Source organism: Vulpes lagopus, chromosome 7 (assembly GCF_018345385.1).
Source record: "Vulpes lagopus strain Blue_001 chromosome 7, ASM1834538v1, whole genome shotgun sequence".
Classification (NCBI taxonomy): domain Eukaryota; kingdom Metazoa; phylum Chordata; class Mammalia; order Carnivora; family Canidae; genus Vulpes; species Vulpes lagopus.
Genome location: NC_054830.1, coordinates 51,375,172 through 51,390,318, shown reverse-complemented (window position 1 = coordinate 51,390,318; position 15,147 = coordinate 51,375,172). Strand labels below are relative to the sequence as shown.

Genomic DNA, 15,147 nt, shown 5'->3' with positions numbered 1-15,147 from the left:
ACATCATCATTGTTACTCTTGCTATTGTTCATATTATACTGAGGAATGTACCTGTAAATGACAGTGGATTCTAGAGATGCTTTTAAATATTGTTATACAGCCAACTTCTTGTTCAACTAAAACTTTAGGTCAAGGTATAGTCAAACTTACTTTCTTCCTTTGATTAGGTCTGTTTTGATTATTATTCATATATTAGGTTGAAGTGATTTAAAAAAGATAAACGTGGGATAAGGAGAAAACTTTAAAAGCATTAACTAAGTATCTAGCTTACATAAAATCCTGGGGAAAAGAGAGCAGTTCAATCCATTAAAGGAGCTCAATAACGTAGTAGGGTTATTTATATTTCCCAGTGTCTTTGAAGAGATTATTGTTAGACTTAACATTAAAATATTCACTTCTCTGGGATCCCTGGGTGGCTCAGCGGTTTACTGCCTTCAGCCCAGGCGTGATCCTGGGGTCCCGGGATCGAGTCCCATGTCGGGCTCCCTGCATGGAGCCTGCTTCTCCCTCTGCCTGTGTCTCTGCCTCTGTCTCTCTCTCTCTGTGTCTCATGAATAAATAAATAAAACCTTTAAAAAATAAAATATACACTTCTCGGAGTGTCTGGGTGGCTCAGGCAGTTAAGCGTCTGACTCTTGATTTCAGCTCAGGTCATGACCCCAGGGTTGTGAGATTGAGCCCAGTGTTGGGGCCTGCTTGGGATTCTCTCTCTCTCCCTCTGCACCCTCCCCGCCAAAAAAGAAAGAAAGAGAGACAGGGAGGGGGGAAGAAAGGAAGGAAAAAAGAAAAGAAAAAGGTCTTTTCTTCATACATATACCTCAATGTTTATAACAACATTATATACAATAACCAAACTGTGGAAGTAGCTGAAGTGTTCATCAACTGATGAATAAAGAAGATATGGTGTGTGTGTGTATACATACATACATACGTACATACAGTGGAATATTATTCTACCATAAAAATGATGAAATCTTGCCATTTGCAACAACATGGATGGAGCTAGAGAGTAAGTATAATGCTAAACAAAATCAGTCAGAGAAAGACAAATACTGTATGATTTCACTCATGTGTAGAATTTAAGAAACAAAACAACAAGCGAAGGAGCAAAGCAAGAAACAGTCTCAACTACAGAGAACAGACTGATGGTTACTAGAGGGCAGGTGAGTGGGGGGATGGATTAAATAGGTGATGGAGGTTAAGGGGGACACTTGTGATGAGCACCAGGTGTTGTATGGAAGCGTTGAATCACTGTATTGTACACCTGAAACTAACATTACTGTGTATCTTAAGTAACTGGAATTTAAATTTTTAACTTAAAAAATTCCCTTCTCTGCACATGCTCTAATGAGAGCTTTTTGTTTTTAAAAAAGTGTCTGGAGAGTGAATTTGATCTTCTAGCTTTTATCAAGCAGGTCACGGTTCTGATGTTCTGTTCTAAATTGGTAGTCAATCGTCTAGCAAACTGAATAGTTGAATCTAGTAATCAGCCTGGGGTCCTATCATCGTTTGGCCGTCATTATTCCACAGAGATGCCGAGATGCTGTCATAGTGAACATGTATGGAGCACTTATTGTGTGCAGTGGGGAGGTTTATACCAAGAACTGAAACTCTGTTTTCTTTTTCTCCAGAAGAAAGAGAGGTCTTGGGGAATTGATACTGATAAGTGAAATAATTAGTAAACAATAGAGGACAGCATGTTCATACATATCCACCTGCTCTGAAAGTTTAAAGTACAGGGAGATTCTCTTTATAGTCCCTTTAGGACACATTTGAAAAAAAACATCATAAGTATCTTTGAGTCTTACAAAGGTCTAAATAAATGTTTGGAATCTTTAGTTGTTAAATCTAAATCAAAAAGATATATTATGGTATTTAAAAATAAGATACATATGGTCCACTGTTCATGCCTTACCAGGGGATATTTTCTCATTATGTACCTGCTTTTTAATAAGTGAGGAATCTCCTTCACCCTCACCTTGATTATGTATGGCATATACTCTTTGTAGGTTAATTAGAAATACAGAAAAATGTCAAAAATGTCCACTACTCAAATATATAGGCACTGTTACTTTGGTATTATTATTATTATTATTATTTAAAGATTTTATTTATTTATTCATGAGAGACACAGAGGGAGAGAGAGAGAGGCAGAGACACTGGCAGAGGGAGAAGCAGGCTCCATGCAGGGAACCTGACATGGGACTCGATCTTGGGTCTCCAGGATCACACCCTGGGCCGAAGGCAGGTGCTAAACTGCTGAGCCACCTGGGCTGCCCTATTTTGGTATTCTTTATAGTGTTTTTAATACATGTGCAAACTTTTTTCCTATATATGTGTATATACTCAGTATAGAAGCAAAATTGGTGTAGTACACTATGTACACTATGTATTACTGTTATTTTTTTAATTTTTATTTTTTTAATTTTTATTTTAAACATTTTATTTATTCATGAGAGACACAGGGAGAGGGAGAGGCAGAGACACAGGCAGAGGGAGAAGCCAGCTCCATGCAGGGAGCCCAAAGTGGGACTCGATCCTGGGTCTCCAGGTTCATGCCCTGGGCTGAAGGTGGCGCTAAACCACTAAGCCACCAAGGGTGCCCCTGTTATATTCTATTTTGATTATATTCATTTAACATATGTAGTACTATTATCATATAGAACATAGTATAGCCTTTCCTCATGTCATAATATTTTTGAAGGAATTATAATAACTGTATAATGTTTTGTTATTAATATATTGCAGTTTTTTGTTATTGTTTTTTAGAGAGCAACAGATAGAGAGCTGAGTAGGGGGAAGGGGAGAGGGGCAGAGGGAGAGACAGAGAGAGAGAGAGAGAGAGAGAGAGAGAATCAGGCTCTGCACTCAGTGTGGAGCTCAGCGCAGGGCTCGATCTCATGACCCTGAGATCGTGACCTGAGCTGAAATCAAGAGTCAGACACTTACCTGACTGAGCCACCCAGGTGCTCCAATATACTGTAGTTTTAATGCAGTCTCTTTGGACTTTTAAGTTTTCAAGTTTTCAGCATTATAAGTAAAAGGTTGGTAAGCATCCTCATGTAACTCTTTGATGAAATCTTAATATTTCCTTAAGACAGAGTTCTAGAAGTAGAGTCTATTGTGAGGAAAGGAATATGAACATTTTTGACACTACAAATAACTTGATATAAATGCCAGACTGCTTTGTGGAAAGGCATTATCTGGGGGGTGGCTCAATCCTTGAGCATCCAACTCTTTTTTTTTTTTTTAAAGATTTTATTTATTCATTCATAGAGACACAGAGAGAGAGAGAGAGAGGCAGAGGGAGAAGCAGGCTCCATGCAGGGAGCCTGACGTGGGACTCGATCCTGGGTCCCCAGGATCACACCCTGGGCTGCAGGCGGGGCCAAACCGCTGCGCCACCAAGCATCCAACTCTTGATTTCAGCTGAGGCGGGTCACGATCCCAGGGTCTTGGGAGCGAGCTCTGCATCAGGCTCTCTGCTCAGGAGTGAGTCTGCTTCTCTTGCTCCTTCGTTGATCTCTCTCTTTCTCTCTCTCTCTCTCAAATAAATGGAAAAAATTCTTAAAAAACAAAAAAGAGAAAAGGCATTATCTGTTAACATGTCACTAGCAGTGAACACAAATTGTACTAGGATCTCACCTTACCAGCGCATTTAATAAGATTGAGAGGTCTTTGTTGTAGTTAATTTGGCAGATGCAAAATCACTTAATTTTTAAAAATTTGTATTTTTCTTAAAGATTATTCACTTGAGAGAGAGAGAGTGAGAGAGCAGGGGGAGGGGTGAACAGAGAGGGAGAAGCAGGCTTCCTGCTGAGCATGGAGTCTAACTTGGGACTCCAAGTTAGGGGACTCCAGGACCCCAGGATCATGACTTGAGCTGAAATCGGATGCTTAACCTACTGAGCCACTCAGGCGCCCTAAAAATTTGAATTTCTTTATTAATAAAGTTGAATAGTTTTTCAAAAATATATTGACCATTCATTTCTTCCATTCTTTAAAAAATATTTAGATTCTTTTATTTCTTTCTACTTTTAAATGTTCTTTATAGATCAGAAACATTTATCCTTCATTGACCATAATGAATGTTACAAATATATTCTTCTGTTTGGTTTTTTTACTTGGTTTTATGGTTTTTATATGTACAAACACCTAAAACTTGTATAGTCAGTCAAAGTCTTCAATGTTTTCCTCTGTATTTTCTTTCTTTAAGGGGTTTTTTGTTTTGTTTTGTATTTTCAGCCTTAGAAAATGTTTCCCTGTTCCAGATTAGTCTGAACATATTACAGTTTTTAAAGTTTTTCAGTAAAAATTTTATTGCATTATTTGTATCATGCTACTTATTCTGTACCCACTTCTACCTCCAAAATGTTCTTTGCTTTATGTTTTAAATATCTGATAGCTCAAATTTCTTCATTGTTTTTTAAAAAAGTAAATTTCCTACTTGATTTTTTTTTTTTTGTGGATAAAATATAGAATAGTCTTTCCCATTTCTTAAAAACAATCCTGTTGGTACTTCAATTATGAATATATCATTAGCCTGTGAATGAACTTGAGAAGCATTGACATTTTCCAGGATTCAGATTTGTAAACTGAGTACGCCAACTATAACTTGAGGTGCGTTCAGAATCCAGATGAATGTGAGGACTTGTGGTTCCCAAAAGATGTCTACAGAAACCAATCTGGAAAACGCTAGGTATTCCAGTGTGTGCTGGGGCAGGAGGCTGGATAGAGAATATTGCTGTGAGATGTTTTAATCTTACTGATTTTAATTCACCAAATACTCACTGATGACCTACCTAATGCGGCAGGCTTAGGCCAGACTGACCTTGAAGAAATGAAGAAGCTATAGTCCTTGCTCTTTCTTTCTTTCTTTCTTTCTTTTCTTTTTTTTTTTTTTTTAAGATTTTATTTATTTCTTCATGAGAGCCGAAGGAAGATGCTCAACTGCTGAGCCACCAGGTGCCCCTGTAGTCCTTGCTCTTAAAGTCTAAACTTGGGGGCAGCCCGGTGGCTCAGCAGTTTATCACCACCTTCAGTCCAGGGCGTGATCCCAGAATCTCAGAATCGAGTCCCAGGATTGAGTCCCATGTCAGGCTCCCTGCATGTAGCCTGCTTTTCTATCTGCCTCTCTCTCTCTCTCTCTGTGTGTCTCTATGAATAAATAAATAAATCTTAAAAAAAAAAAAAAGTCTAGACTTGGTTAGGATTGAAGCATATATCTGGAAAAATGATAGTGAGGTAGGACAGACAAGAGGTAGACAGACAAGAGCTATAGGACTGTCCACACAGATGATTGCCACTCAGAAACTAAGAACCACATTCTTTTTTTTTTTTTTTAATATTTTATTTATTTGACAGAGAAAGAGCACAAGCAGGAGGAGTGGGAGAGGGAGGAGCAGGCTCCCCACTGAGCAGGGATCCCAATGCAGGACTCAGTCCTGGGACCCTGGGATCATGACCTGAGCCAAACGCAAATGCTTGACTGAGCCACCCAGGTGCCCCTGAGAACCACATTCCAAGCGACATAGCATCATTTAGGGAAAATTACAAAGTACTCATATTTTTATAACTATATTGTTTGAATATGGTTAAGTCACTTTATTTTATTTTATTTAAAGGTTTTATTTATTTATTAATGAGAGACACAGAGAGAGGCAGAGACATAGATGGAGGGAGAAGCAGGCTCCTCACAGGGAGCCCGATGTGAGACTCCATCCCAGGACCCCGGGATCACAACCTGAGCCAAAGGTAGATGCTCAACCACTGAGCCACCTAGGTGCCCCTAAATCACTATATTTTTAAAAAGAGAACTCTTTCTTCCTCAAAATAAGTATATAAAATGAAGTATCTTAAGGGAGGTAATTTTTTTTCCCCTCTTGGATAAAAGCAATGGTTTTCAACCTTGATTGCTTATTAAAATCACCTGGGACTCTTTTAAAAATGATACTGATCCTGGGTCCCACCTCCTCAGGTTAGTTTGGGCTGCTACCTCAGCATCAGGATTTTTTTAAACGTCTGCATTGATTTTTTATGTGCAGCCAACTTTCTCCCATAGGGACATGTTAATGAGTCATCTTGTTTTCTGTTTGAGATCTTATGTCAAAGAACAGCAGAGTAATTATACTCCAAAACTACCATTTGAATTTGAATGTGGTGCTTAAAGATATTAAGATTGTTTGAAATGCAATAATCTAGTGTATTGTAGATGCTATTAGAGCTTTCTTCTGACCTTCCCTGCCAAATACCATTATTTTAATTATAATTGATGGTATATATATATCTATATATATATGTATATATATATCTTTCTGTACAGCTTACTTACTATCTAGAATATGTAACCCAATGTTAATAAATACCCTTATAAATGAAAGCTTGTGAAATCTTGATTTTTCTGTTGCCTACTTCACCTGCTGCTATCCAGTGATGGCAGTAGTATTGGGTGTTTTGTTAATCTTCTAATAAGATTTGATTAGAACAATTTGCTGTGAACATCTGTCATCCAAAATGCAACTACTGATGGATTTTAAAAATCCCCTGAAATTATTTATTCAGCTCTGTAGAATATTAAAATTTCAGGTCTTGATCTACAGTATGACACTCCTTGATATTTTCTAAATCTCCAAATAGCATATATTCATATCAATATACAGACCCTTCCTGTGGTGAATTATTAGTCAATTTATGGTGCCAAAAGCTAGCTACAGCCTGCAAAGATAAAACAATTTCCTCCCTCTGTTTGCTAGTGTGCTCTTTGTGCGCTTAAAGGCTCTGGACATTCAGTGATGTACTCATCAGTAAACAGCTTTTGGGTACCTACTTGTACTAGATACTGGAGATACGAAGTTTAAGGGTTTTATTTTTTGTTTATTTTTATTTTTTAAAGATTTATTTATTTATTTATGATAGACAGAGAGAGAGAGAGAGAGAGAGAGAGAGAGAGAGAGGCAGAGACACAGGAGGAGGGAGAAGCAGGCTCCATGCTGGGAGCCCGACGTAGGACTCGATCCCGGGACTCCAGGATCGTGCCCTGGGCCAAAGGCAGGCGCTAAACCGCTGAGCCACCCAGGGATCCCCAGTTTAAGGGTTTTAAAGGAACAGTATAGGAACAGCATAGCAACATGCTACTGGCCCCTAATAAATAGATGAAACAGCTTTCATATGTGCCGAATGAAAATGCCTTTATTCTCCTCATGCCCCGTCATTTCAAATAGGCTTTTGGTCTTACTTGCTTAAACCACTTTCTCTGTTTTCTCTTTTTTCTCTCTTTCCCTCCTTTTTCTCTTTAAGGAAAATTATTAGGGGAAAAAATACCCTAAAAGTAGTTTTACCAACTATTTTGGGGTCCTGGGTCAGTCATTTAATCCCTCTGAGCCTCAGTTTTCTCTGCTGTAAAAAAGTGATACCATCTCCGCCCCGTTCATGTCTTGAGGAGCAGGAGAGAAGTTATATGAACATTCAGATCAAAAATTGAAACATACAGCCTGAAGTGTAGAGTGTAAAAGGACATCATAAACCAATTTTTAAAAGAAACAAAAAACCTTCCAAATAACACATGGTATATGTACCACGGCAAACGCAGCAGCATGGGCTCCCGAATCTCCACGGTGAAGACACAGCCAAGGTTAAATTCTGTGGAAGTTTGCTTCCATGATGGATTTTTTTTTTCTTTCTCTCTTTTTTTTTTTTTTCAACTTTTTTACTCAGCTCCCGAAAAAGAAACTTCCTGGGTTTTCTCTCCCCTCCTAGGGTTCTTGCAGTGGCAGGGCTGCTTCCTGTCCAGAGCAGCTCTGCCCCGGCCCCTCTGTTCAGACTCTCCACCTCCTCTTTCTCTTTCTTTCAAGCACTTAATACATTTAGAGACTGATCTTGTGCAGAAAATATCCCTGACATTTGAGGAGCTGCGGGGCTCAGTGAGCATGCTCCGTGGCCCTCGGCGGGGAGAGGAAGCTCGCTCGCATTCGAGTCATACCAAGCATAGCCAGCATGTCAGCGCAGTTCCCTTGCAGCGGGCTGTGAGGAGGGCGAGCGTGGCTTTGTCCGAGGAAATGTGCTTCGTGGTCTTCGGGGTCTTCACCCCTTTTTTACTTCGAAGAAAGACCTGCAAAGACTTCTGAAACGGTTTTTAAGTGCTCGATCGAGGATACAAAACCTATACTGTCTACAAATAAAACCCTCAAAGGGTTTCTGTGTGACTTTGATTTTTTTTGGTGGCGTGTTTTTGTTTTCTCTTTTCTTTCTTTTTTTTCTTTTCTTTTCTTTTCTTTTTCTTTTTTTTTTTTTTACTTTTACATACTTTGTTTTGATCGCCTGAGGCTGGGCCTCGCTGTCTTTGTGAAGTTTGAGAAGAGCCAGGAGCTACTCAGTAATAATTGATTTTTGAAACCTACTCTTTGGGGGCGGAAAGCAAAGAGCTGGTTTTCTGTGCTAGCCCAATAAATGCTATTTATGAAGATGGACCTGTTGAACTACCAGTACTTGGACAAGATGAACAACAATATCGGCATTCTGTGCTACGAAGGTAGAAGTTCTGTTCTAGAAATTGCTCTCCTATTGCTTTTGTTAAGGCCACTCCTCCTTTAGGGTTCTGAATGCCTTCTGTGTATTTTGTTCTCTTTCTTGGGATTTTAGGGTGCTTTGAAAGGCGAGTATTTATTATGCACTATTTTCAATACAAAGTTTGCTGTTTCTATCTTAGCTTTCAGGGTTACAGTGGGGGAGGGAAGGCAGTGAAATATAAACTGTTAAAAGTTTCCCTTTTGCTTGCAACATATTAACTTTTCAAAATTTTTAACTCTTGATAATATGATTATCTTTGTTTTCTGCTGGTGCTCTCTTTAGAGGAAGAACTTCTAGGATCAGGAAAAGTTAAAGGAGTTGGTCACCCCCACCCCCACCCCCACCCTCCCCTGCTCTGATACTTATTTTAAACATACACTATCTACAGTATTCATGTTGTATTCCAGTCAGTGCTTTGGGTTTTCATGTAGAGGGGAACAGAAAGTTACAGTGAGTTTTTGTTTTCAGGAGCTATTGTCCCAAACAATGAAGAATTTTTCTATTCAGTTTGGGGGACTGGAAGGGCACCCATGTCACAAAGCACAGACTGGCTCTTTGTCTGATTTCCCATTTCCTGTACTGCTCTAGAGAGTTCTGACATTGAAGGATGTTCCCTCCACACTCCGGTCCCTTGTGGAAGTGATTGCACAACACACTAACCAGAAAGCTAAATTGAAAGAAAGAAAGAAAGAAAGAAAGAAAGAAACCTACTCAGAATTCTTCTTGTTTATCACCTCCTGCTAAACCATGAGGTGTTTCCCCACTGCCTTGTAGCATTTCAAGCTGCCTCTGTTGGTAGGAAGAAGAGAAAAAGCGATTTCTTGATCTGTTGGAACATTATCTACGTGCAATTTGAAAAAGTGGAAATGGCCTGGGTTTGAGTGGCCGGAGAGGCATCTCCGGGGGAATTCAGCTTGGCAGAAGGGGCGTTTTTTGTTGTAACCAAATACAAATCGAGGAGGAGACATCTCCTTTCTGATTCAGTAGGAGTTTCCATGTTTTCCCTTAATAGTGAACTGAATGGTTCTTTTGAAAAAGAAAACATTGATGAAACTTGTATTTTTCATGTAAAATTTCAGGCCTGTTACCTAGTCAGTTGAAAACTTACCCTTTCCCCTTCAAGGAACATAAAATCTCATTCATACTGTTTTTTATTTCACTCAGGATAAGGATCTCATACTTAAATTTTTTTCTAAAAAGTTATACATATTTAAACTCCTGCTTGTTCCACTAATGAGAATTTTGGTGATTGCTTTCTTTGAATCTGCTGTTTTTAATTATCATATTACTTCTGAAATCACTCATTTTTAAAAAGGCAGACTTCTTCAGGATGGTGGAAGTAGCGAGTGACTGGGCTCATTTCTTGTGAAATTAATATACTGCAGTTTTTAAAAATGTCTTTTTTTCAGTGATCAAGAAATCACAAAGTCTTAAGGCAATATCTGTTGGCTTGTCTTTGTCATTGTGTAATATGATATTCTCAAACCAAACCAAAACAAAATAAAACATAACGATCCGCTTAAGAGAGGGATAGAGGGATTGCTAGGAAATTGATACCACATTACTTTTTTATGTCTTTAGTTGGGGGTGGTGAGGAAAGGCTTATGGAAAGCTCCACCAGGTTGATTTGTTGTTCTGTAGTCTGTAATATACTTGAGAGTAGTCTACTTGAAGCTTCCCTCTTTTGGGGGGAGGAAGAAACTTTGATTTTGAAAGTTGAGTATATATGTAGGATGATTTGCTATAGTTTGTTTGGTTTAAACATCTGCTGCTATTTTCCTTACTACGAAAGTTAACGTTATATTAACACCAAAATAAATACACAGGAAATGAAGAAAGCACAGCAAAACTTGAGTGGTGTTTTTAGTGGGTTGTTTATGTACTGGTGGTTTTCTTAGTATAAACACTGCACACATCTGCTCTGAACTCAAAAGGGTGTTTTGAGGATGGGCATAAATCTCAGATGGGAACTTTTTTTTTTTTTTTTTTTGGTAAGATAAGTTGGAACCATTGCTATTTCTTTAAATCCAGTACTTTGGAAATATTCATATTAAACATAGCAGCTCACCAGCATTCCAGGGAAGTTATTTGGAAAATGGAATGTACAGTTGGTAGGCAGCATTTGATTTCATTTACGGCACGGGCAGGTTTTACATCTCTTAAGAATAAGGGGCAATTTAATTTTCTGAGGTTTTAGTTTTAAAAATTAAGATGCGGATGGTTATTCTTATTCTCTAGGTTATACCAAATTCCTTACTTGTATTGTACACTGCTGTACTCTGCAAAATAAACCATGTGTCTGCACTGTCATTTCTTTAGCTTCTGTGGCAACATATACACAAATAGATCATTTTTAGCCAATTATTTTGTAGCATGCAGGGCCTTCCTAAAGTCCTACAGTTAGATGACTCTAAATGGCTCAAATATGGACACTGCTTGGTGACTGCTCTCTGGCACCTGACTTTCACCATAGTAGCCTGGAAGCATAATTGAAAAAGAAAATAAAGGAAAAAATTAACTTCAGATAGGTTTGGGGTGAGACCCATTGGATAGGAGAAGGAGAAGATTGGCAAAGGGCAGAAAGAATCTGGCTAATTTCTGGAAACCAATTACCTTCATTGGTAATGAACAAATTAGTAGAACTCTGCTTGTGTTAATGAGTCTGTTCAAAAACCTTATGGTTTATTACCACACTCAACAGTTTACCAGCTAATCACTCATGATCCTACTGAATGTTCAAGTTATACCCACTTGAACCCCAATTTTGCCTGTATCTCCATGGAAAGGTCATAGGCTAACCTCAGCCTTCAATTTCCCTAGTGAATTCCTGAGAATATTCCACTAGTAGATTGGAAGCCTCATGAAGGCAGGGCATTTTTTCTTGATCACCACTGTATCCTGGCGTCCTGACACAGTGCCTGATTTGGCTCCCAGGAAGTAGCTGACTCAAAAAAAAAAAAAAAAAAAATCCATGAAATCTCTCCAGTGGCAGCGTAGTCACTATTGTATAATTTACTACTTTGTTATATATATCTTGTATTCCTTATCTAATTATTGCAGAGCTGTACAGGGCTTTAGGTATATCTTAGACATTTGACTTTTCTTTTTTTTTTTTTGCCAGGGAAACTGAGGCCCAGAGAGTTAAATTGTTCAAGTTTATTCAGAAAGTTTGTAGCAGAAATGAGTTGTTGTGAGGGCTCAGTGGTTTCGATTAGTCTCTGCTTTTTCTGTAGCATTACTGCCTCTCCACAATCATTTTATGTCTTGTCTCCTTAATTATTAGCTCCTTGATGATAGGGACCGTGCTCTGTAGTGCAGACCCTCCCAGCTCCCAGCATGGGGATGACATCTTAGATTACAAGTGCATGGTGAGCCTGTCCTGGAGTCCTCATTGCTTTGAAGCCAGTTGCTGGCCTAGGTTCCCAGGCTGTTGTGATGTCAGGAAAGAGAGTAATGAGAACTGTAGGTGACCAGCCTTGTTGGAATTCGTTCTCTCTGCTGCTCTGGCACTTAGAGATTTTCATTACTTTTTTTTCTGATTGTGCAGAGGAGGAGGCCCTGGGTACTGCCAGTTCACAAAGAGTGTTTTCCCAAGGGAGTAGAGAACTGGTTAGACCATTGATTTTTCTCAAGATGGCTGATGGTTATATTTACATAATTACGTGGTGCTGAAAACATAGGTCCTAATAAATGTGCTCATGGTTGGCTATGGCTTTAAGCTGCTGTTAGTGATACTTTAATTATGGGTTAAGAGCCATTAGTGTGTAATTTGGTAGAAGAATTCTCCCCTTTTAATTTAATAGTGCGATTTATATTGGGAGAAAGTAAGAATAAATTGCATATTGTGATCATCTGAAAGCTTAAGAGAGGAGTATTCTAAGTTCCTCACATTTTGAGCTCTTCATTGTTTTAGAACATAATTATCACTTATTTCATCACAGGCTACACTTAAATTAATTTTCTGGAATTGAAAGGAAAATGCACATGAGTTGTTGAGTGAGACTGTGCCAGAGTTAGGAGCAAGGTTGGGTGGCGGATTTCTTTTGTTTTCTGCCGGTCTAACTAGCAGCAGTTTAGCATTCTTTGTCTAATGAGTTCAGAGGCATCAGGAAACTTAGAGCACTGGGTACTATTAAGGTGAAAAGGCCACAGAGCAGAGCCATTTGAGCCCGCCTATGTTCCCCAGCCCTGCATATCAAGTGACCAGCTCTTGATCCAGGGATGTATTCTGAAGTAGAACATCTGCAACTGTTTTGCTGTGGAAATTCATTTTACTTCAGCATTTTATTTGCAGGAGAGGGTCCAGAGTGAGGAGAGGGAGAGGGACAGAAGAGAGGTAAAGAAGGGGAGGGGAGAGGGGAAGAGAGGGATGGGGAAGGAGAGGCAGGGAGGGGAGGGGGGGGAGCCCAGAGAGGGGGAGAGGGGAAGGGGGGAGGAGGCGGCCGAGAGGAGCCTGATGAGTAAAACATGCCCAGGTGAGCCCAAGAGATCTCCTGCAAGAGATCTGGCCAGTTTGTATTTCTTCTAATTACAGTTTGTGAAGGGAAGGTGTGATTATATCCTCCTTCCTTCCAGCTCCCCACCCTTGTTTCTCTCCCGTCCTCTGGAAGGATTATTTTACTTGGCTGTTTATCTCTTGGAGCCTACACATGGCTTTGTTTTGGAAGGCAGATTTCTCTTCCTTCCTTCCTCCTTCCCTTCCCTATTGTCTGCATGGCCTTCTATTCCTAGGGTGTTGGGATTTGTTGCTGTAAGGATTTTTTTAAACACACCATAAGATACACCCCCCCCCCCGCCCCGCATGTGAGAAGATTCAAAACCTCTCAATATAGCCTCTCAATATAGCCTTGTTCTGCTCAATTGTTGCAGAAAACTTGGTTTTGTCTGAAGAAATTAGATCCAGACTTAGCACGTCTGCATGTATACAGATATATAAAACTAGTCTTACCAGGGATTGTTTCTGGTTATATCTGTTTTATCTCTGTATCTGAACATTTATTCAGTGACTGTTCATGTAAATGGTATTTCTGTATTGCATATTGAGCTCATTGGAAGTATTCTCTAGCCTTGCTGATCAACATCAGTTTGTCCTACAGACTAGTCCCTCTCCCTCATGGTTTTTTTTGTTTTTTTTGTTTTTTTTTAAGATTTTATTTTTAAGTAAACTCTACACTCAAGGTGGGGCTCAAACCTAAAATCTGGAGATCAAGAGTTGCACGCTCCACTGACTGAACCAGCCAGACGCCCAATCCCTCTTTTATTTCTTAATGAACTCCTATCAACCACCCCACCCCCACCCCCCAGACTGAAAATGATTTTATTTTCTCCATTTGTTCTCTTTTTGCTTTCCAGAATGTTACATGTTCTGCTAAGTTCTAAGGAATCATTTCCATCGGTTTGCTTTGTTATCTTGCCTTCTTTTCTGCACTTTCCCCTCCTTTTTTAAAAGAATGGTATAGATTGGTACATTATTGGGGTATTACAGAATATGTTTAAATCCTAACAATGTGAATTACTACTAGTTGAAAGAATGCATATTTACCCTCAATAAAGTAGATAATTTATTCTTCAAGTTATCTTTAATTTGTTGCTAATTTATATGATCTTTCTGAACTCTTACTATTTTATTTGTTTACAAAGAAGTCTGTAAGGTGCATCTGGGTGGCTTAGTCAGTTAACCATCTGCCTTTGGCTGAGGTCATGGTCCCAGGGTCCTAGGATTGAGCCCCATGTCAAGCTCCCTGCTCTGTGGGGAGTCCACTTCTCCCTCTACCTCTGTCCTTCCCCTCTACTATGTTCCTCTCTCTCTCTCTCTCATAAATAAATAAATAAACAAACAAAAATAAATAAAATTTTAAGTTTTAAAAAATTTTTAAATTTTTAAAAAAAGTCTGTAAACATAACAAATATATCAGTAAATGATCACAGAAAACTCAATCCAGTCCTTTTCCCACCCAGTATTCATTCTCTTAAACGTATATAGAATGCCTGTGTTCTTCTGCAGTGTATTAGGTCTGGGGTCATCCCTCTGTCTCTTAACATTATTTATTATGAAATATGTCATGTGTACATAAACATGCATAAAACATATGTGTGGTTTAAAAACGAACAACCTTATAATCACCACCAGGTCAGGAAATAATAAATCACCTCCTTCAAGTGTTCTTTTCTTTTCAAATTCCTCCTCTCCCCAAGAGGTCATCATAATTGTAACATGTCTGTTGTTTATACCTTTACTATCTGTGTGCAGTTCTAAATAAATTAACTTAGTTTTGTCTGTTTTTCCTTTTTCTTTTTTTGAGCCCTATACTGAAATTATTTTCTGTGCCCTCTTTTGTGTCTTGCTTATGAGGTTTTTTTGTAGTGGAGATGTCTTTTCCATATGAAGCCAGCTTATCTTCAAGTGTGGGAAATCTTGGCTGTGGAATATGTGTGGACGCCCCAGCATCCTTCTCATTCACTTGCTGCTCACTGTCTACTAAACATAGCTGGTGACCCTTTGGTCTGAACTTTTTTTTCAGCCTGTGTTTTGTTCACAGTCTACCTCACCTGTTAAAAGCCTTCTACCATCCATGCTGTAAT

At 39.0% G+C, this 15,147-nt stretch overlaps 1 protein-coding gene across 7 annotated transcripts in view; it reads left to right on the top strand.

Moving 5' to 3' along the window:
* Window positions 1-15,147, top strand: part of VGLL4 (vestigial like family member 4) — a 165,068-nt gene that overhangs the window by 71,936 nt on the left and 77,985 nt on the right. Inside the window, exon 1 of one of the 7 annotated variants that reach the window (XM_041763270.1) lies at window positions 7,864-8,527. The exons of the other annotated variants lie outside the window; for them this stretch is intronic. Coding sequence (XP_041619204.1) covers window positions 8,446-8,527 — 82 coding nt within the window. The 5' untranslated portion in view covers window positions 7,864-8,445. Of the gene's footprint in view, window positions 1-7,863; window positions 8,528-15,147 lie in introns of those variants that run through there. 7 annotated transcript variants of the gene reach the window in all.